This window comes from Clarias gariepinus, chromosome 28 (genome assembly GCF_024256425.1).
Source record: "Clarias gariepinus isolate MV-2021 ecotype Netherlands chromosome 28, CGAR_prim_01v2, whole genome shotgun sequence".
Lineage (NCBI taxonomy): Eukaryota > Metazoa > Chordata > Actinopteri > Siluriformes > Clariidae > Clarias > Clarias gariepinus.
The window spans coordinates 7,510,784-7,534,053 of NC_071127.1; the positions used below are offsets into that span (position 1 = coordinate 7,510,784).

Genomic DNA, 23,270 nt, shown 5'->3' on the forward strand with positions numbered 1-23,270 from the left:
GCTAGATTACGATGAGGTATTCTGAGGCTTTGGTGTACACCACATGGCAGATGATTTGCTCACGAACACCATACTGCGGCACCACAAATACCAACACCACCATTTTAAAGCTGAACGATGTTTCGGCATGTTTTCTCCTATTTTTTTTTTTTTACATTTTTTTTCATATGAAAATAAATGAGCTTGAAGGCTGTGCTCGTACGGATCATCAGACACACTTGGGACGAGCACAAGTAGTGGATGTGGCTTCCACACACGCACACACAGAGAAACACAAAGCACGGGTATAGTAAGAGTTCTGGTTTCGAGGTCTGTCCTGTTTTCCGTCTGAAGAGAGTTCCTGAACAGTTTGGCCTCAAGGAGCCGGCTTCTGAGGTGTGGCAATCATCACACACTTAACAATCCTGCAGAAGTCAAGTGTGAGTGCGTGTGTGTGTATGTTTGTGTGTGTCTTGTGAGAGTTGAATTATTCTGTATTCGTGAACATTATTCTGTATAATTATTACTATAATTCAACCATGTCCAAGTCTGGACCAGTGTACACTCTCAAAATAGACAATACTAAACTGTACCTTTCCTTCTTGCTAGGTCGGATGTTCGTGATTACATAAGCCATCTTACCTTTCAGTGCAACAACAAAAAAAGCTTTACCTGGATATCGCAAATCTGAATACTGGTACCAAGAAGAGACCTATACTTTGAGGACCAGTATTTCATATTTCTTTATTTATTTATTCATTTTGGCCCTTTGTTGTTCCTCCCATGCTGTTGACCAGTTCAGCTGAAATGTTCAGTCGTTTCTATAGCGAGGGTGGTTTTCACTAGGCCTGGTTGCTTCCCCGACACCCAACCCTCTTTCTTTCTCATTCAGGCTTTGGGCCTGGCAACGGCTGAGTACTTTCGTATAGGCATATTGACCAATGGATGAAGGGCATTGACCAATGGATAAGGAGTGGCTTCAAACCTCTGATCCACTGATCCACCTAGAGCTTTAACCGCCTGAGCCACCACTGCTCCTTTAATTAGTTTAGTAATACTTTAACAATACATTGGATAAAATATAATAAATGTATACCAGTAACAAGGAAAGTACAGTTTAGTACGATATGATTTCTGAGAGTGTACGGGCAGTAAAGCTATTTCCCTGAACTCAACCCTGTGAAAGCTAGGCATGTGCAGATATCAAATGCTTGTATCGCGATAACCGACTAATCTTTTATTGCAGTTTATGACATCACGATTATTTGTTAAAATGAAATGACTTTTTAAAAATATGTCGTTTGGTAAACATAATGCTGCCTTGTAAACGGGACAGGTTTTCCCTTTCCCGGTGCCCCTAATGTGGCCTACCTAGGCAGCCTCCTCCTGAGTGGAGCACAGGGGTATTCTTTAATAGTGATATATAACTGATTATCGGCACATGCCTAGAGGAAACTTGCATTAATCAGAAGATTAAATTAATTAACTACATACATCTATTCTGCAAAAAATAAAATAAAATAAATAAATACATTCCAACACAATGGAACAACTCCATAGATTGCATTTGGATAAATCTGACAAAGGATAAACAACTAAGGCTACGTCACAGTACTGTCCTTAACACACCCTCAGTGACTTGCCCTCCTACCGCCGGCCATTTTTGACCATTTCCATTTTATTCCAAATGAAATAGTGTTTTCAGTTCTTAGCTTTCTAAAGGGTATGTAGTTGGCCCTCTGCCTTTCTAAATAGACCTTTGAAGGATTCTCCTAAAGGAAATAAAGCTAAAGAATCCTCTATATTTTTGGATTTAACCTGAGCGTAGCCATGAGAAGGACTCCAGCTAAAATTGTGTGTAGAATTAGATTAATTCTGCTAAGTTAGCAAGCTTGCTAGCTACCCGCATGCTAACTTGCAGCTAGTCAGAATGCTAGCTTTATAGATAGGCATCTCACACGTAACATCAAGCGCATGACGTTTTTTACCACAACATTGACATGTTTCACTAAAAGTCCCATTTGTTGTTTATGATAAATATCATATAAGTGTAATTTTAGTCAAACGCAGTGTTTTTTTTAGCAATTTTCCAGCATATCTGAGGTAAATGTTGGTATTCCTGATTGAATTGTCCTATTGTCTTTGTCATTTCATCTTTCCTTTACAAATAACTGTCTATTTTGAAGACTTAGCGATGCTAGCTAGCTATATTATAAGCCTTACAGTTTATATTTCCTCGTTTCCAAACAGCCTCATCTTCACGTTTCTAACTTTCAAAAATGTTAAAAGTAGATATTCAGAAACAATCAATAGATTATTGACATTTCTGAGGTATGAGGGAAAGCCAACCAGAACGTATTAAAAACAGTACTGAAACACAGACTTGAACCATGCCTGCTTAGTGTGTATGTAGGATATGGTGATTTTATGTGTGTCTGTGTGAGTGTATATCCGACTGTGTGTGTGTGTGTGTGTGTGTGTGTTTCTGTATGTAGTTATCTCTCCCTGCTCTCAGTTAGAAGGTCCAGGGTCTGCCAGAGGCATGGTGTGTAGCACCTCGTCCAGGAGCTGCAGGGCACGGTGGAGATGCACCTCCACCCAGCAGGGTGTGTGTGTGATGCTGTGGCGCGGGTAATCGGGTCCCCAGCCCTTCACGAAGCTCAGACGCAGGATACATAACCTGCGCAGGTCGTCCACGCCGATCCCTGCGGCTGCTGACAGACCTGCAAATCAGAGCATGACTCGGTAAGGGTTAGAAGAAATAAGATTCCTACAGTATACTGAATCCTGTGCAGATTTATTGTAAGCATTTGAGTTATGAATATTTTCTCGCTCCTGGTTCAATCAGCTGGATTTTGATAACAAGTTTATTACTGTGTGATGTCCGGTTCCTGAGATATGGACGAGACGAGTTTGTTAACAAGGAGAGTCTCAGTAAAAATTCATGGATTTCGTGATGTTGTAAGAGAGAGGGAACCCTCAGCCTCATTGTTACACCAGGATTTCCCTGCTACTGCTAATAATAACTTCACCAGCAGTGCCGTTTTTAGCAAAAAATTATAATAATAATGCATGTTTTTCTATCACCTACAGTATAACTGTCGTACCCACACACCATATTTCTACACTTGTATACTTTAATATTTTTATACCTCACAGTTTACAATTTCATTTCACACATTCTGTAAATCCTGTGGAATTTATTTGTATATTTCTATCTTAATTCTATTTTTAATTCTATTTTATACAACGTTAAATTGAAAGTTCTATAGGCACCATGGTGGCGTAGTGGTTAGCACAGTGGCCTCGCGCATTTCAGGGTCGATTCTGGCCTCAGGTTTATGTGCATGGAGTTCTCCTCGTGCTTTGTGGGTTTCTTCCAACAGTCCAAAAACATGCAGATTAGGATAAGTGGTGTTCCCAAAATTGTGCCAAAATATGATGGGTCATATAGTAAAGGTCGAGTACAAATCCACAATTTTCACTATTTCACAAAAAAAAGGAGGTAGACAGGAACCCCGTAATATACATGCAATATCTCCTGATTTTCCTCGTAGATGTCCATTTTTTTACCATTTTGTACTACTACTACTAATAATAATAATAATAATAATAGTTAGTATGAAGAAACTATAAAATAACAATAACATCATATGGAATTATGCAGGACAGACCCAGAACCAGAAAAAAAGTTAAACTGAATCGTATCCTATTTTCTACAGCTTCAGAATTTAATTCCCCAAATAGCCTGAACAAAATCTCTAAATTACTGTTTACTCTTTGTTTTTAGTCCAACTTACAGATTTAGATGCATAAATAAATATATACACAGGCATTAAGCTCACTGTTCACATTTGACTCAGAACTGAAATGTCTTTATAACAATTTTTATTCAATCCAGCACGTCCAAACCTCTGACCCGTGGTGTATATTAAGTCCATGTGCAGCATACTGTATATAGAATGTGTTTCGGGACTGTCTCCTGTTGGTACTCACTAATTGCAGGAGCGATGCCCCCGACGCTCCCTGGACCCGGGATGTTCCCTGCCACGGCGGCTGCCTGAGCCGCTGCTGCTGCCTGAGCCGTGGCTGCCTGCTGCTGCATCTGCCGATGGCACTGACGCAGATCAAACACCTGCGCGGGCACAAACAAACTGTGAGCGTCTGCTCTGGTTCTGCACAGTAAAAACAACCATTATACTCTGCTCACTGTAAGCAATTATCTGTGATCTGTGTTTAAAGTTTTTTTTTTAAATACTTAATGTAATTTACAAGCACAAAATCCTCTGAACTCAAAACTTTCCCCGCAGTGCAACCTTTAGACACTGACTGAAACCTTCTTCCACACACTTTAAAAGGTCTTCTCGCCTTTTTATACATTACTATGGCTCGTTAAATGTTTTAATCTATTTAATGTTAGGTTTAAATTATGCAGAGTGTCCACTATACTGTATAAGCCCATATGTACAAATATCAAATTACACTTTTAAACATTATCATTTATCAGTCTGCAGCCTTCAGACCTAATGCAGGCTCTGAACAAAGTGATTTCATCTGATATCTTATATACTGATCTGTATATGGTCTACTAGGGCAACTACAGTATGTCCACCTTAATGTAGGCTCCTGGGTAGATTTTGTGGACGGCATCCCCCGGCGCTCGTCCCGCCTCTCTGTCCAGGTAGTAGCTCTGAACAAAAACCGCGTGATCGCTCAGACATCGCATCCACACATCACCCTCGCCTCGACACTCCAGCTGCACGCCTTTACCTATGTGTAACCTGCCAGACGATGGACAAACAAACTAGCGTGAACGACTGAACGTGAGAGAATGTACACCTGCTCCCAAATAGGGTGTCTGTCATTCTCAATGAAGGAAGTGTACGTGGTACAGACCTGGCCCTTTCACTGGCCTCAGTACGGTGAACGTTACTGAGCTGCCCGAGGCAGAAACGATCTCCCCCTGATGGATCTACGTAACCATCCACCGTCACCACAGGACAACTGGACAACACCTTAAACATTTCGCCAACCTGAACATCCATCTCAAAGTACGAGATGGAGCACCAGAACTCTGGACCTGTAAAACCAGCCATAAATTATTTAGAGAGAAAGGTTTTATTCTGCATTATTAAGCATACATTGTTAAAACGGAGAAGTACCTGGATGGTTGGAGACTGGCGGAGGGAATGATGACGAACTGTGATGCTGAGACCCTGAATATCAACACAGCACACACAAGACTATACTGTTAGTTACAAAAACTACAGTTCGATCCAAGTTTTATTACAGACTTTTTTACATTTCATTACTTACAGTAGTGGGGGTGGTGGAGAGGAGGCTGGTGGGCGCGGCTGCTTTGTTGGCGTCCTATAGGAGTGTAAGAGGCCGTGCTGCTGCCCGTCCAAGTAGCTGTAACATTTTAGACACAAGACTGACAGTGAACACAACAGGAAGGTTAATGCTTGATAGTTATGAAATAGTCCTAGTGGTCGTACCCAGGTGTGGGATATCCAGCTGTTATGAAACATTGAAGCAGAGTTAGAAAGCATATGGGCCACATCTGGTGGCACAAAAAAGCCACCAACCTCAAATGATTAGGCTGATTTTTGCTAGCTCACAAAGTGCCTATGTGAAAATATCATTCTCAGCAAGCGAGGGTTCAGTAGTCCCTAAGAAGTCTGAGTGTTTTTACCACTGAAATTTACCTAAACTGCCCCTATGATGTAAAACGTACCGATCAGCCATAATACTAACCCCACAAATAGGTGAATTGACTAACATTACCATCAAATATACACCAGTAAACTGGTAAAAGGATTATAGTCACCCAAGTCTCATTTATCCCTGTCCATCCATCCATCCATCTATATAGTCTGGATGTCCAGACTAGACTACACCTCTGTAGTCTCTGTAGTCCAGCTAGGGACTGTGGAAGCCAATGGTGATCACTGAACCTTCGGTCAACACCCACATACTACAGGCAATTTGGGAATGCCAATTAGCCTTATTCGCATGTCTTTGGACTGTGGGAGGAAACCGGAATACCTGAAGGTGCACACAGACCCTAAAGTGGGAATGGAACCTCGACTCTGGAGGTATTGCAAGGTACTCTGGAGGTGCAAGGCTTCAGTGCTAACCACTAAGCCACTGTGCCGCCATTTATGCCTGTGTTTGAGTAAAAGTCAGCTTGTCAAGTCTGATCTCACAGAAAAGCCAATGTAGCACAAAATTGCTGAAAAAAATTGCTGATTAGTGTATATGTTTCCCAGAAACAGTCCATTGTCTGACCTTTGGTCAAAATATTGTTTTATAAACCATAATTGCTGATATTTTTTTGATCGACTTGTGTGTCAGGTGAACTTTTCCAAATTGGATCTGTGCCAGACTCAGATGTTACAGTAGATCCAGAAATAACAGTATTCTTGGTTAACTCAGGCTGTTTTGATGCAGATCTTTAAAACAGATCAGTTCCAGTATTGAGCTGATGCATATAAAGATACCAGGCCAGATCTGTCATGAGGACCCGGAGCGCTATGTTTGGTTCTAATCTGATGCATTCAGCACTGTAAACTGGGTTGATAACTACGACTTACTGTGAAACGAGCCCTGTGCCTGTGTGTGTTTGGAGCTGTTGTAGCCGTTCTGAGTGGGCGGGACCTGAGGGGGCGTAGATGGAGGAGGGGTCGGGGTCATGACCTGAGCCTGAGGGGATGCGATCTGCAGGAGACCCTCATTGTGACCGCCCTGCATGGACATCATCGAGCCAGATGCTAGGGGAAAAGGACAGCTCCATAAGTACCAGAACCGTCACAGCGTTATGGATTTCTTTAGTATGTTACATGCTCAGGATCTTACTGGTTGGGGAGAGGGGCATGTTGGGGTAGAGGGTGGCAGGCGGAGGGCACCGTGCTGCTTCAGGGGGCATCTGTAAAGGTGGAAGGGGTGGTGGGTAATGCTCCGGTCCAGGGTGCTTCATCGCCCCCTGGTGGTCTGACTGTGAGGGCAAACCGGGAGGAACATCCATCTGGACGCAGTCGTGGGTGTATTCCTCTTTGATCAGTCTTCCAGAGGGAGCTGTGGTACAGGGCAGCCATGATGACGAGGAAAAAAGGAAAGTGATTATATATATTCTGACAAATAAATAAATAAAAACATGAAATAATGCACTGTAAGGGAAAATATTCATCTTAGTACAGTTAATAATGCCACTGACTCACCTGTGTTCTGTAGGCTGAGGCCAACTAGTGATAAAAGGGATAAAAAGACAAAGAGAGAGAGAGAAAGACAGAGAGAGAGCAGGAATGACATTAGACATCCAGATCATAAATCATAAATTAGACTACCGGAGTGGTCCATTCAAAAGCTAATCAGTCTGAATTGATCGATGTTTGAAGCTACTTCATAATGAATATAACATCAGGTGTTTGATTATGATTAACATGTTTCTTGTAAAGCTTTGAATAATATTATGCATTATAATGTTAATAAATCTTACATTAATAAGCAGATTTTGGTATTATAACTTCGCATCCTAAAGTGTTTTATCCCTTTTATACAACAGCAATTCGCCAAATTTTATTAAAAAACACCATATGTTTTTTTTTGGATGTCTTTTTAAAACTACAATTAATGTTGTGAAACAAGTTAGTCCGTGTTATCAGGATTGCTTTAAATCAACAAAAACCAGCTGCTCCCTCAGCTGCTTCAGCTTCTCGTGTTACTGTCCTGAAGACTGACACTGGAGACCTTGTCTAAAAAGTTACTTAAAGACTAGGGCTGTACCGAAAGTAATGCAAAAACTGGGCACGAATTAACTCATTTTGCACATGTTGGTAGAGTAACTTTTCCTCTATTCAAAGGTACTTCTCAACACAGTCTCCACCATAAGCCATGCACTGCACACCATTGGAGCCATCTCTAAAATCTTCTTAGAAAATCCCCTTTGGGAAGTTGATATTCTCCTACTGCGCTACAGAATGTGTACAGAGATGATGCCATTGATGAGCAATGTGCACAGATGGATGAGGAAGCTTAAAGAGGGGGAACAGGCACTGAAGACAAAGCACGCAGTGGGAAACCATCAATCTAATCTAAACATCATACAGTACAATACCAATCAAAAGTTCAGACACAAGTTTGGATTCACTTTTTACCATCTAGAACAATACTAATAATTGTATATTAATTAAGAATTAATATTGTATATTAAGAAAACTTTACTATGCCACACACTTGGAGCACAGCTGGAGTTGTTACTGTAGAACTGTATTGGGACAAATGCATTAATATAAACCTGACATTATGCGTTGGAATTTGATTCCAACAAAACTGTGGTGTATAGTTGGTGTATGGAGTACCAAAGTTGAAAACTCACCGATGCCGGGAGAGACGACTCTCTCATAGTGATACGGATTCACACACACATTGTCGTACTTGAGGTCGAAGGCATACTGGCAGAACTTTACATGCTTCAGCTCATTTTTATGAAGATCTGGCCAGCGCCATAGACGAGCATAGATCACATGGGGGAAACCTTTACGCCCGGCCACCTATACACACACACATACACAGTTCATCACTGATGTATCACTAATGTTTTGAATTCATGATGCATGAATAACGTATTGTTAGTGTTCTCAGAACCGTGACCAGGATCAAACGGTCACTCACCATAAATAACCATATATACTTCATATTATACAACAATTAGTTCAATTGAAAGCCGTTCCAGGAGTGCTGATAATGCCCAGTAACGGCATTGTGTCGTTTAACTATAAGCATGACTCCGATCTCAGGTGTTCTACAAACGCTGCATGGGTGAAAGGAGGTCTGAGTAGAGAGCAGCTGCCTGCCAAAACCCACATTCAAAACCAGTCACGGACACATTTTTAGCTGGAAAACACATCTGAATGCTATGCCGTTTTAAACAACACTTTATTTACTTAATAATTGTTTCTAAGTCATGCTGAAGTGTCTACGTGTTATTTTATTTGCGCCTTAGGCAAGCTAGAAAGCTAACTTCTAACACACGGCTGAATTCCAAATTCCTTCCTAACCCCTGACCCATTTAACACTATTTGGGATTCAATCCGGAAATTAACGGAGCTGATATTCTGAGTGGAAATATAAAGAGAAGCGTTACCACCTACTAAGTATTCAACCTTTTGGCTACATAGTATCGATAAGAATTTAAACGTACTTTCACCTCTGTTAATTACATTAGCTGTCACCAGCTCCACTAGTCGCGGTTAGTTAGTCCTGCCATTAGCAGAAGGATATGTATTGGCGGAGAACAATACCTGATTAAAAAAAGCAAACAAATCATAGTCTGTTGATAATAAATGGTGTTTGTGGAACTGTTGTATAAAAGCAATATCGCACTCGAGGTCACAGCCGTGATGATATCCAGCACAACAGCACTCCCTCACGTGTGATATTGCTTAAATGTATTATTTATTTATATTGCTTTGTTGTTTTCGGACATTTATAATTATTTTCTATATTATATTATATATATAATATGTTAAATTGTCAAAATATTATGTTACATTTTCACCTGGGTGCCAATACTTTTGGAGCTTGACTGTACAGGTGCACAAGTGAATGCAAAGACTTCCTCCTTCCAACCTAAAAAAATGCATGCGTGATCTCAGGACACACCCACATGCATATATGGACTATAAAGAATTTCAGTCCCTGTTCTTGTTGTCTTTTTTAATGTCTCTCACTTCAAAACATCCTTTCATCATTTTCTCTCTCTCTCTCTCTCTCTCTCTGTCTCCATTCATCTCTCTCACACTTTGTAAAAAAAGGTCGCCCAAGGTGAGGCACGACATCTTCAGTCAGCAGTTCAGCTCTGCTCCATTGCGAAAGATTGAATTCTGGATGCAGAGTGAACGCGGACGCCCACGCGCACACGCCAGATTGCTACTGTGTCACGTAAATAGCATTGCACCTTCTAGACATGGCAAAACAATAGACGGCATTAAGTTAACCTCGCCTCTTTGCCGGGTTTCAGAAAAACCTGCCTCATGTCTTCGACATCTCACTCTCTCTCTCTCTCTCTCTCTTTCTCTCTCTCTATCCATCCCTTATTTCCTTTGTCTCCCAAGCATAATATCTTGCTCTATCTCTCTGATGTTATCCCTCACGCCATAATCAAGCTGGACATCGAACTTCTTAATCAAATGTAATCACACGACAGTTCTGCTCTTAATCACCTGGTTGCCATGGCTACTGTTGGCAAGGGATACCGGGGACTTAATAAGCACCGGCAAGTTCTTTAAGCGTATCTCTGAAATGTACAGGCTTTCAGCTTTACCTATGATTACTGACTGCTACAAGACATCACAAAAGACAACACACACACACACACACGCACAAATATGATGACTGATCTGTGACAGCTGAACAAAAGCCTTTAGAACCGATGCTGTCATGCAGCCAGACGCAAAGAACCCACATATCTATACAGTTGTATAGAACCAGACATAACGAGACATCTTAAAGAGACAAGCAGTCCATGGCAACACTGTGATTTTTACAGATGGATGTGAAATTAATAAAACACAATCCAGACCATCATTCGGATGCACTGCTACAGTCACTGTAACAAATCAAACCTTAAGATTTGGCGATTAAATTAAATCAAACATAATACAGAAGGGCTTTGAGATCTGCAGGGAATTGTTACCAGAACCCTCTTAAACAAAATGCCGTAGTATTTGCATGAAATCTACACACATCCGTTTGTAAATTTTAAAGCATCTCTAAATTACTTCTAATACCAAATACAATGTAAATGGTCGTTATAGTGTATTGTTGTTTATGGAATGACAAGACGCAAAAAATGTCCCTCTTGATAATCCACCGTAGTACCCTGGTGTGTGAGGCAGACCAGGTGGGATTTTATCTGAGCCCTGGGCTCATGTATATTCAGTCTGCACTTTTTAGCCCACTTTGAAACCTCAAAACAACTCAACAGAAATGGGTCATCCCAAAAATTATAGCCATCGAGGCCACATTTGTCAACCTTTTCTAGAACGAACAGAATTATGGGACTGTAAAAAGGACACACCAATGCAAGAGACCTCATAAAACTCTAGGGAAATGAGGGGTAACCAACAGGTTCAGTAACTAACATGCACAGCACTTCTTGTCAGAGCTCTGTTAGAACTTGAGGCGGATCAATCGGCTAGGCCAGGGGTGGCCAACCCTGGATCCTCGAGGGCATGATTTCCAATTGACCAGTGATGGAAATCCGCTAATCAGTTTGATCACCTGAGGGATTGAAGTTTTCCTAATGTTTCCGAGATTATCAGGATTCCTACTAACACTGCATCATCATGTACGCATTGACCCGCTTCATTCATTCAGTGAAGAAATCGTTTTGTAATTGCCACAGGTTCTCTTAACATTTTACCCCTGCAATGCTACAAGCAATCAGTTAGAAACATGGGAAGACGCACCCATATGAGATCCAGATGGTGTGTCCAAATGCAAGGGACACTGGGACTAAACCCTGTGGCCTTCTGGCTTACATCTGTAGCCACCAACATCAGTCAGGGCAAACCTTCCTAACGGTCTCGACTTGGCTCTACACAGCATCCCTTCAGTGTAGACTTGAATGCCTGATGAAAATGCTCCAACACTTCCTGACGAAGAAATGCACTTTACAGTGTTCTTAGTCTGAACAGACTGTAAATGCTGAACATGAATTACAGTCAACAAATATGAATTTTGATATGAATATGGTTTTATGTCAGAGTTTCATGTCAGCTAGCATGTACAAGTCTTCACATAAGCAGAGACAGCCTTTTTAAATAAAAGCCAGGTGTTTGGTCTTCATCAAATTGGTGAAGGAGCTAAGTAAAGGGCTACTGGCCAAGTTAATCAAATTCAAGGAGAGCATTTTGTTTCAGCAGCCCTAGTTGAATCATGACTGGCTGCCCGAGTTAAAGATGGTGAGACCATCAAGACGATTATAAAGAGACAGACTATCTGAGCGGTTTGGGGGACAGGCAACTCAACAGGCCACACATGATTTTCCAGTATTAATGCCAACACATATTATTAAACACCTCATCTAACAAGAGTAAAAGATATACCCCCAACAATGCTCCACGTTCAAATACGTCTAAAAAGGCATGCGTGTACTTTGGAAATAAACAAGAAAAACTCTGTTCACTAACATCTTCACAGAGAAACAGATCACTGGGTTTTTCTATTAATAACAAAATAGCCAATGATGAATGCTCAACAGAACATCTGGTCTTTTCTTTGCCTCTGCATATACAGTATGGCACTCCAACTTCCAATGCCTCTGACCAAAATAATAATTATAAATTTGATCTGGTCCCAATGTTGTACACAAGAGACGCTTCTCTAGGTTCAGAGGCGAGTCAGAACCCACAAAGCTGTGCATTATCACTTAAACGCTCCAGATAATTAGATTGTATGTATCAGTGCCAATGCAGTGGTTTTATTTGCCGTATTAACACAAGACTGGGCACAAGCAAGTACATTTTAAAGTGACCTCCTTGGCAAACTCTGTAAAGGTTTGGGTTGCACATTTATGCGTACGCTTATAGGCTTATAGGCTTTCAGTACTGCTGTTGTCAAACTGACTTTTACGCAGGGAATGCTGATTAGGACCCCTGCACTCTCCCTGATCCATCAGGATGCGCTCTGATTCAGGCCAACCAATGGCAACGCCCACATCTTGAAATAAATTAAAGTACATTTAAATTACCATTCACTTTCTCAAACTAGACCCAAGTACCAGGATACATCAAATACTTCAGAACTAGGATGGGTCTCCAACAAGCTCGTCAATTAGTGGTTCATACTGTACAAACACTTTACATAGATATGGATATACCACTCTTAACTAAACTATTTCTGCCTTAAAAACATCATTGGGCAGGGAGCTGGCAATCCGACCCCATGAGTAACTGCCACAGAAACGACGGATATATCTCCAGGTTGGGGTCGCCCAAATGCCGGATCGCGTGTATGCGGACCTACTGAAAACACAGCTCCATTTCCATTAGTTAAAAGGGGACTGTACGACGTGAATCCTCATCTTCTAACAGCTACAAGTGAAGGCAGAGTTATGCAGTACAAACCAAAAGTAGGTGCAGTCAACCCTTGCAGTTAAAAATTGTCTGTGGCCTCAGAGGTGTTCCTGAGACAACCGCTTTACCCACTTTCACCATACAAAAATAAGAAACTAAAAAAGAAAACAAAAGATCAATACACACTTAGAACCCATTGCTATGCCCAAAGGAGATGGTTTCCCAAACAGAGCTGATTAAGTGGTAATCCTGAGTTTAACTGCGTGAAGTCAACAACATCACGCAAGTGTACTTCAGCTTCACAGGACTCAGGGTGTAATTTTCCTAAAAAGAATATGATGTTAGTATTTTGGCTGCTCCAGGTGAGGGGTCGCCACATCGGACTATCCAATCCGCACAACAGCTTGGCAGAAGTTTCACACTGGATTCCCTTCCTGACGCAGCCCTCCCTTCTTCCAAAATGCGACAAATAATTTACTGATATTGTGCAGAGATGCATTAAAAATAATTTACTTAGAAAGATAGATGCACTCCTCATTTGTCTGAGAAATCAAAACTGAAGACAATAAACTATTAAACCATCAGTAGACGAGCTCCCGATTTGGAACAAGTCCAGGGAAACTGAAACAAAAGAGAGGGAAGTGACAAAGTTCATCAAAAAATAATAATAATAATAATAAAGAATTAAGAAAAAAAATCCCATAAGAAAAGCAGCAGACATTGAGGGAGAACAAGGTTCTAAAGGAGAACCTTTTTAAACTCCAGTTTCACTTCTGCACCAGGGAGCCTGGCTAGCAATCAAGATCTACAACACCTACAAGCTACCTGTACTAAAAAAAGACATACAAAAGTTAAGAGTGAAAGGTCTAAGCACCATCACAAACAACTTACTGTCTTAGATGCCCTTAAGGTGCCTCCTGAAAGGGACACACTTTTTGAAAACTAGGAACTACAAATGGTGTCAGAAAGTTAAACCGTTCCCTCACCTGCCTCACTTGGTCCTCACTTATGAAGTCAAAATGCGATAAAAATGGTTGCTTGGTACCATAACAATCTGTATACTCTTCTGTCCTTAAGATTTTTCCATCTTGGAAAATGTACAGTTTAACCTCAGGCTGTTGCAAAGCACTGACACTGGAGACTCCTTCCAAAAACATCAGCAATTGCCCAGACGTCTTTAAATCTGTTTGTGTGGAGCATCTGCCATCCTAATAAATCTACAAGTTGTTACCACAGAGACAATATAATATTAAAACGAAGACATTAATGCACCGGCTGACGAAATGAAAACGGATAGTCTAATCTTTCCCCGGATTGCCTTCAGCTTTGATTACAGCACGCACGACTTATGGAACGTTATAACATTTATATTTGTCCAGTGTTGCATTTTAGATTTTTTGTACTGATGAACGGAAAATGTAACCACTCTGTGAAATCTTCCCAAAGACTTCCAATGGGGTTAAGGTCAGGACTATAAGTTCAATTTCAAGGTCAAGTAGGCTTTCATTGTCATTGTTCAACCATTTCATTTCAACAATGACTGGGGTCCAGTTCATGTGTGAAAATGATTCCTTATGCTCCCTGAACCACTCTTACCCTATCTGAGTTCTGGAATACATCTGTGCCATTAGGGAACTAAACTCCATAGACGTGATAACCTGGTCATTGAGGTCATCAGCTGACTTCGTTTTATTGCCAGATAATGTTGCAGAGTCTAGACCTGTTGAATTCATCTGATGCAACTTCACCAAATGTTTAAGTGATCTCCGATGACGTTCATTCATGTTTTCTTTTTTTTGACCTTTTGTAAAGTTGACGGTTCAGCACTATCCTTCCAGGTTTTAATAAAGTCCTGGACAGTTTTTAACTCAACTCCAGTCATTCAGCAACCGTTCCAAAACGTCAGTCTACATGGTTGTGTAGGAAATGAGAAGCTTCTCACTGCATCATTTAGGGTTAAAAGAATTGTTGCCAGCTGAAACATATTAATTACTGCAGTCATTATTCCATTAAGGAAATACAATAAGTACTTGATAATTGAAATCTAATTGTTGACCAAGCAATGTATTAAGCTGCTGTTATAGATGATCTATACTTTCTGACCAATTTAAACTGAGAATTTAAACAAAACACTCACCTGTAGTCTTCCGTCTAGCGTCCTCTGGATGGTGACACACTTGCTGGGATGGACGCCGTTGGTGGTGATGGCTGTGATGAGCGAGTCCAGCTCATCCTTCTTCTCCTTCAGTTTCTTGACGAGGCTCTCGATAGCCCTCTTGGCGAAGCCCTCGTTCTCGCCGCCCTGTCTGTGGCACATGAGGCTGTGCACGATGCTGAGGCAGGCATCGTTACTGCTGGGGGGGTTCACCGACATTCTGCTGCTCACACACACACGAGAGCGCATATACAAGAATGCAGGGGTTACCACAGAAACATACCGCATACACGTCCACCCACACTAAACCTTCGGTGATATTTTATGGGGTAATAATGATCTAAAAATGTAATGATGAAGTGGAAATGAACCAGGAATAGAAACTGGGGAATCTGTGGCATGCGGAATTTCCAGATATAGCAACATAAATTTGTCTTGTGCAGGGTTGAAACCATTTGAGAGGACATTTAAGGGATGCACATGACCTCCAGAAGGATTTTCACAAAAATTAAAGCAATGATATTTTAAACACTTAAACGCACACTCTGATACAATGCCTTATCAATTATGAACAATCCATCCTAAACATCTGATTTATGGGAAAGAAAGCCAGTGTGTAATAATGAATGTTAGGATTTATAAGAACTACTCACCACTGCTCATGTAAACCTATTAGACTACAACTTTGTATGCAATTTCTATACAGTTAAAGACAAGTTACTGAGAAATGCGGAGAAACATTCAAACATGTCGTCGTACTTGAACGTATGACTGAGCGCTGGCCTTGGGCGTGATCTGTGTATGCCGCAGAAGTGTTTGTGCAGATTGCCTCTTTCATGGCTGAACAGAGATAAACACTCAGGTATTACTGTGTTATTGCATCATGTCCATTGCAGTGAAACAAGCAGCCGCCTGGAATAAAAGGAGATTCTGTATCCAGGAATGTGGGCGTAAAGACTGACCAATAATATCACTGCATCGATCTCAATCTTCGCCAAACTCCATCACTTCAAGGCAGTGTGTGTATCATGTGACAATTAGGATGGCTGTGTAGATTCATGTGTTTCTGTAGCAGTAAAGTTGTTGTTGTTGTCGTTAAGCCGGAGTTAGCGGATAGCCATACAGAAACTACATAAAAATAGCATAATGGTTAGGATAATAGAAAAAGTAAAACACAAAGAGATCCAGGAGCTCCTTTACTTCAAGCAAAATTTACTGCCATATAATGGTATGGATACGGCTAGCAAAAGCACCTCAACACCTCATTTACACACAATGATTCTAAAGCAAGTAGGTGTGGCCTCTGTGTCTGTCCTGTAAAAATAAAGTAGGTGTGGCCTCTGTCTGTCAGTAAAAAAAAAAAAAGTAGGTGTGGCCTCTGTGTCTGTCAATAAAAATAAAGTAGGTGTGGCCTCTGTGTCTGTCCTGTAAAAATAAAGTAGGTGTGGCCTCTGTCTGTCAGTAAAAAAAAAAAGGAGGTGTGGCCTCTGTGTCTGTCAGTAAAAATAAAGTAGGTGTGGCGTCTGTGTGTGTCAGTGTAAATGAAGTAGGTGTGGCCTCTGTGTCTGTCATTCTAAACTAAGTAGGTGTGGCCTTTGTGTCTGTCAGTGTAAATGAAGTAGGTGTGGCCTCTGTGTCTGTCATTCTTAATTAAGTAGGTGTGGCCTCTGTGTCTGTCAGTAATCAGGAAGAAGGTGTGGCCTCTGTGTCTGTCATTCTAAACTAAGTAGGTGTGGCCTCTGTGTCTGTCATTCTAAATTAAGTAGGTGTGGCCTCTGTGTCTGTCAGTAATCAGGAAAAAGGTGTGGTCTCATGTCTGTCATTCTACATAAAGTAGGTTTGGCTTCTGTCTCTATCAGTGTAAATGAAGTAGGTGTGGCCTCTGTGTCTGTCATTCTTAATTAAGTAGGTGTGATCTCTGTGTCTGTCAGTAAAAATAAAGTAGGTGTGGTCTCTGTGTCTGTCAGTAATAAGGAAGAAGGTGTGGTCTTTGTGTGTGTCATTCTAATTGAAGTAGGTGTGGCCTCTGTTTCTGTCAGACACAGATACCACACCTACTTTATTTTCACTGACAGTCTGATGCACTTCATTCACACTAACAGACACAGAGGCCACACCTACTTCATTTAGAATGACAGACACAGATAAAACACCTACTTGTGGTAGGTGTGGCCTCTGTGTGTGTCAGTAAAAATTAAGTAGGTGTGGTCTATCTCTTACTCACTCACTCTCACTCACTCATCTTCTATACCGCTTTATCCTGTTTTCAGAGTCGCGGTGTGGTCTATCTGTCATTCTAAATGAAGTAGGTGTGGCCTCTGTGTTTGTCAGTGCAAATAAAGTAGGTGTGGCCTCTGTGTCTGTCAGCAAAAATTAAGTAGGTGTGGTCTCTGTGTCTGTCATTGTGAATGAGTAGTTTGGCCTCTGTGTCTGTCCTTTAAACTTGAAGAAGGTGTTTCCCCAGTGCAAGTCCTGCAATAGTGATTTATGGATGCAGTGAGAGAGGACATGAAGTTAGTTGGTGTGAGGGAAGAGGATGCAGAGGATAGGGTTAGATGGAGGCAAATGATTCGCTGTGGCGACCCCTGAAAGAGAACAGCCGAAAGACAAAGAAGAAGTCCTGCAATAGTGAGGGAGGTGTGGCCTCTGTTTGTATCCTTCCAAATAAAGTAGGTGTGGCCTCTTTGTTAGTCCTGTAAATGTGAATAAGGTGTGGCCTCTGTGTCTGTCATTCTAAATAAAGTAGGTGTGGCTTCTGCCTATGTAACTAGTGCAACTATGGAGATGTTCTTATTGACTGTTGCTCATAGCGTTCCACCCCTTACAGCCAGCACACTAATAGTTTTCTTTTGAAAATAAAACATATGTTTTATATTGAAATGTTGGTTTTCTGCATCAGATTATCAATCACACATGGAAATGAGTATCAGATCTCCTGCAGAGGGACTGACTGTATCCAGAGGTTCATACTCCATGTGCATGTTTACTCTCTGGCCCCTACGGAGTGCACATGTATGGTGCTGTATGATTAAAAGCCCGGTCTGGTTTGGTCTTTACCCTTTTCATTAATTCATCAGTTCGTTAAGGGACGAGCTCAAGCAGCCACACACACACACACACACACACACACACACACACTCCTGATCAAACCAATCAGATTTACACATTCTGTCTTTAATGATTGATGTTTTCACTACATTAAAACATTTTTTTAAGAATGCTTTGAATATTACTTCATCATGTTGAGACTTTGAAATGGGCACTAGTTAAAGCCACTGGGGTGGGAAAAAAAAAAGCTGTAAATAGCAACCATACGGAACAGCCTACGCAGTCTGGCACAGCATCCACAATCACATCACATTCTCTGCTGCTACACACACCTTATCATGTCGACCGCCGTATAGGACCGAATAACATCCATCCAGTGCCTCCTTATGGTTTTGAGCACACTGACCTTTCTGAAGTAGTACAGCCCTCATGCTATCTCAATCAATCTTTCACCCTGCATCATTTTACTCCAAATCATCGCTTTTGATAGATCTATTTGGCCTTTTATCCCACGTAGAATTACGATCTGTTTTTTAGGCTTGAGGTTGTCTTACCTTTCACCGTTACCCTCGATCGTCGGATCGAACTTGTTTATATAAGAAAAAGTGAATTGCGCTCATAACGCTCACAGGCTATTAGCAGGGTTTGCCATACGGCAACGTCAGTGAGGCTTCAACCACTAATGAAGGCTGATGTGAAAGGACCGGGGGGTCTTAAAGGAAAACTCCACCTGCTTCAAACATATTTTAAAGGTTTACATTGAAATGTTTTTGATGCGTTTAGTGATTCTGATGCAAATACGTTATTCCTGTGAGATGCCAGCTGTTGCGCGCCGTTGCCGCTACGGTTACTGTACGACGATGCTTGATTTTCAACAATCAAACATAAGCGATAATAATCAGATTTCACTTTAAGCTCCTGTATTCACAAGATGATGATCATGAAGGCATTTTATTGGCGTGAGAGTCAAAGCTGTTTTGTTTGAGCAGGGTGCACAGACGAGAAGGTGAAAGAGATTAATTACTATTTACGCGGCTTTTACATGCTTCTTCTCTCCTCCACTGACATCATAAGCCGTGACTCCCTTGTGATGAATCACTAAAGTGTATCAGGACGTTAATTGAGTCTTCGTGATCCTGCCAATCCCACATTAGGCCATTCAGACTGTGGGCAGATGTTTTCAATCTTGGCTGCCCAGTCAATCCATTTTAAGAAGCCGAAATTCTCGTGACCTCTCGCTCACACCCCCAGGACGCAAATAGTTCCAGTAGTGGGCAATTATAGCCATACTCTCACTGTTTGTAACCCCATTAACCCATTCGGGTGGACAGCACCAACGGTTCAGGTTCACGTATTGCATTTTGGAATATTGTAAGCTGATTTTAGCTGGGAAGTTTACACTACATACACTACAAAGTATAGCATTAATATATTATTTTGAACTCTTCCAAAAAATACTGTTTTTGCATCAAAATTGCATTTACTATTTGGTGAGCACCCTTGTTCAGACAAACTTGCATCTCTGTAATGTAATGTCTGAAAAGTTCCAAGCTTCAGAGAGCTAACAATGGGATTTGTGCTGGGATTTGAACTTTTAACCATTTGACGAGTAATTCAACATCTTAACCACTGAGCTACGACTGCACGCCCAGCTTGATGGTGAGTTTTAAGTAGCACTGGCCAACCCTTTTAATCATATCTGGATGTCTTCAGGTGTGTTCAGTCAATCAAGAGCTGGAAAATACCTAATCACTTTGCCTTCCTCCAAGCAATTTCCCTCTGGGATTAATAAAGTTCTTCGAATCTTGAATCTTGAATCTTGAATTCCACCCTATTCTAGGATTGTAGGAATTGATCCACTACTGTAACTTCTATTAGGTGTGTTCGGGTCAACCAGAAGTTGGAAGATACCATCTTAGATGAGATTTGAATAGGGAAGGTGAAGTGAATTGACATCTTCCAGCTTCTGATTGACTGAACAGATCTGATCCTGGTAATCAGCAATGAGTAGTACAGGGATAATTGGAGAACACGTGGGTCTGTTTTGGCCACCCCTGCTCAAGTCTATTTTAAAACAGTAGGCTTGTCTAATTGTCTAATTAATGCTGTATTGTAAATAATATTACAAGAACTGTGAACAACTAAAGTAGTATACCAGGATAGGATAGTGTTAAAACGATTGTCATTCACACACTCTAGGCAATTTGGGAACTCTAATTGGCCTAACCGGCATGTCTTTGGACTGTGGTAGGAAACTGGAGCACGTGGAGTAAACCCACCAAGCAACGGAGAACAGGACATGCAAACAGACCCCGAGGCGGGAATCGAACCCTCAACCCTGGAAGTGCGAGCCACTACACCGATATGGATTTATAGATGTATGTATGTATTATATCATTATATCATGTTAATTAGTAATACTACGCCTACAAGGGGGCACTGGTGGCATTCCCGTCTGCCGGTTTCGATTCCCACCCAAGTGTGGCAAAACCCCTGCCACCGGTCCTACAGTAAGCCTGGATAAAGTAGGAGGGTTGCGTCAGGAAGGACATCCAGAGGAAAAACCTGTGTGGCGACCACACAACTAACAAGACGAACAAACAACAAACAGCAACTCTTACTCTCATGCGCCCCCACCCACCCCCATCCACCCTTTCTCTCTGGCCCCTCCCTCTTCTTAATCAGAACCTGTCGGAATGTGGGAGGTTGTGACGTCACGCAACACACCTACTTCAGATGTGCTTGGAACGGCAAGGGCGGCAGCACCAACTAATTAATTAGAAGCGGTTAATTAAAAAAAAAAAAAAAGCTCGCTCTCTCTCGCGCGAGCCGCGCCTTATATGGTGTCGTGACGTCATCGGGGGGTAAACATTTTTGGGAACGCGAGTGGAGGTGAAAGTCATGCAAAAAAAAACAAACTAAACTAGCAAACTAACAGACAAACAACATCAAAGCATCAAAGATGATGAAAGGGTTGAAGATCAAAGGGAATAAAAACGACAAGGTGATGAGAGGGGATGTGATGATTAGACAGGTTGGGAGATTAGACAGGTTGCGCGATCAGATCCGATCCGATATGAATGAATGGACAAATAACAGAGTGAGTACTCACACATCAGCCCGGGAGGAACGTGATGGACAGTGAGGTAGAAATCCAAGTTTTTTTGTTTTTTTTTTGTTTTTTGGTTTCCCCCCCTCCCCTGCGGCTGTCACATCAGCACCGTGTCCACGCCGATCTGACTCTCCTATCCTCCTCCTCCTCCTCCAGCATCTCCCTCTCTCTCTCTCTCTCTCTCTCTCGATAACAACAAAAAATAAAGCGAGTCGACACGGTGCGCGTGAGCGTCTCGCCAGGCGTCGGCCAATCAGAAGGCTGCGGTCTCCAGGGGGACGGCGGCGGCTCAGCCAATCACAGCGCCGCGTCTCAGGGTCTGCGCTTCGGTTTTATTGACACTCCGGCGCGACTGCGTGTTTTATTAAGGTGGCGCCACTGAGATTACACCACTCACCCCCCCACCCCATAACACACACACACGCGCGCGCGCACACACACATCTCCCAGCTCGGATAACCCTCCTACCCCGACACACACTCTCTCTCTCCCTTCACACACACACATACACGAATGACGTTGCCCCGCCCCTTCATCCTCCTTCTCCTCCTCCTCACCACTATCATCATCATCATCTCTTTCTCATTATCCTCTAACTCTTAATTAACTCTTATGATGTTCTCTCATTAGTGATCCAGCTGTGCATCTGAAGTATAAAAAAAGCTAAATTTTTGCCTTTTTCCTCATTTTCAATAAACTACATTATTCAATAATTGGCAGTCGGTCCTGTGTTAATTAAAAGACTTGATTCTTGCCAGTAATCAGCGATAATTCAATTTCTTTAAAAAACAAAAAAACAAAACTAATCATAATAAATAACCAAAAATTTAGTTGGACTTCTTTTGGGAGAAAAATGAATTTGGTGGTGTAGTGGTTAACACTGTCGCCTGGTACCTCCAGGGCTCTGTGTGCATGGGGTTTGCATGTTCTCCCCGTGCTTCATGGGTTTCCTCTGGGTGCTCCGGTTTCCTTCCACAGTGCAAAGACATGCAGGTTAGGCTAACTGGCGTTCAAATGGGTCCAAATGGCCCATAGTGCTGTGCGTGTGTGTGTGTATGCCCTGTGATGGATTGGCACCCTGTCCAGGGCGTATCCCTACTCGTGCCCTAGGTCGGTCCTATAGCACTATAAGTGCTATAGAAGATACAATAAATGAGTTTGTCACAGACTCCTTTTTTTTCTTCCACAATCCAAAGATATGCAGATTAGGCTAATTAGCGTTCCCAAACTGCTCGTAGTGTGTAAACACATGTGTGAATCATGACTGGAGGTTCTACCACCGTAAAAAAAGGAAATATATACAATGGTCACTATTGGCTTCCATGGCTCCTAGTTTCTAGATGAATGGACAGATAGAAGGACATTATTCAATATTTGGCAGCGACTCATTTGTTAATTTAAAAACTTGAATCTTCTCCTTGATCAGTGTTTAAAAAAATAACCAAAGGTGTTAAATAGATAAGCAAATAACAGAAAGTTGGGCTTGTTTTGGGAGAAAAAACAATATAGCAGTGATCCACTTTGGGAGCCGAAAGAGTCAACTCTATTGACTGACTCAGAACCGACTCTTTTAACTCTTTTGTTCTTTAACTAAAACAGCAAAGTCCCTGAAGAAAGTAAATGACTGATAAAGAAACGTCCCCTATGCATTGACTGGGTTATGAGAGGAAATGATGTCGCAGTGAGACGTTTAGGACTGACAGTGTCAGCTCTTTAGAGTGATGCAGTTTTGATGTTTTAATTGGTAAGCCGAACCGAGGTTGGAAAAAAAAATATGAAACAGGCAAAATGTTTGATATTTGTCTTTTGATTTATTTGACAATTTTGGGTAGTTTTGGGGAGGGAAAAGTCTATGAGGCTTATGGGACCCAATTAGTTGTCTGATACTACTGAGATC

The 23,270-nt window shown here is 41.6% G+C and overlaps 1 protein-coding gene across 2 annotated transcripts; it reads right to left on the minus strand.

Moving 5' to 3' along the window:
- Nucleotides 1-1,523: 1,523 nt before the first annotated feature.
- smad10a (SMAD family member 10a) lies at nucleotides 1,524-21,437 on the minus strand. 2 transcript variants are annotated; one of them, XM_053489939.1, is made up of 12 exons: nucleotides 21,374-21,437; nucleotides 15,196-15,436; nucleotides 8,357-8,531; nucleotides 7,200-7,223; nucleotides 6,838-7,056; nucleotides 6,576-6,752; nucleotides 5,296-5,391; nucleotides 5,142-5,195; nucleotides 4,876-5,059; nucleotides 4,592-4,760; nucleotides 3,976-4,114; nucleotides 1,524-2,702 (listed from the first exon to the last, which is right to left on the minus strand). In XM_053489939.1, the coding sequence occupies exons 2-12, from the start codon at nucleotides 15,430-15,432 to the stop codon at nucleotides 2,491-2,493; spliced, it is 1,686 nt and encodes a 561-aa protein (XP_053345914.1). In that variant the 5' UTR covers nucleotides 15,433-15,436; nucleotides 21,374-21,437; the 3' UTR covers nucleotides 1,524-2,490. The 2 variants fall into 2 exon arrangements, with proteins under 2 accessions (XP_053345914.1, XP_053345913.1); XM_053489938.1 differs by lacking the exon at nucleotides 21,374-21,437 and adding an exon at nucleotides 18,816-18,893.
- Between the last annotated feature and the right edge of the window lie 1,833 nt (nucleotides 21,438-23,270).

What these genes read in the sequence shown, in the direction of transcription:
- smad10a (XM_053489939.1), bottom strand. Translation starts at nt 15,432, where the DNA reads ATGTCGGTGAACCCCCCCAGCAGTAACGATGCCTGCCTCAGCATCGTG. An exon ending in CCTCAGCCTACAGAACACAG is followed by an intron (nt 7,057 to 7,199) that starts GTGAGTCAGTGG and finishes CCTGTACCACAG; the next exon opens with CTCCCTCTGGAAGACTGATC. An exon ending in ACCCAGGAGCCTACATTAAG is followed by an intron (nt 4,115 to 4,591) that starts GTGGACATACTG and finishes GTGCCCGCGCAG; the next exon opens with GTGTTTGATCTGCGTCAGTG.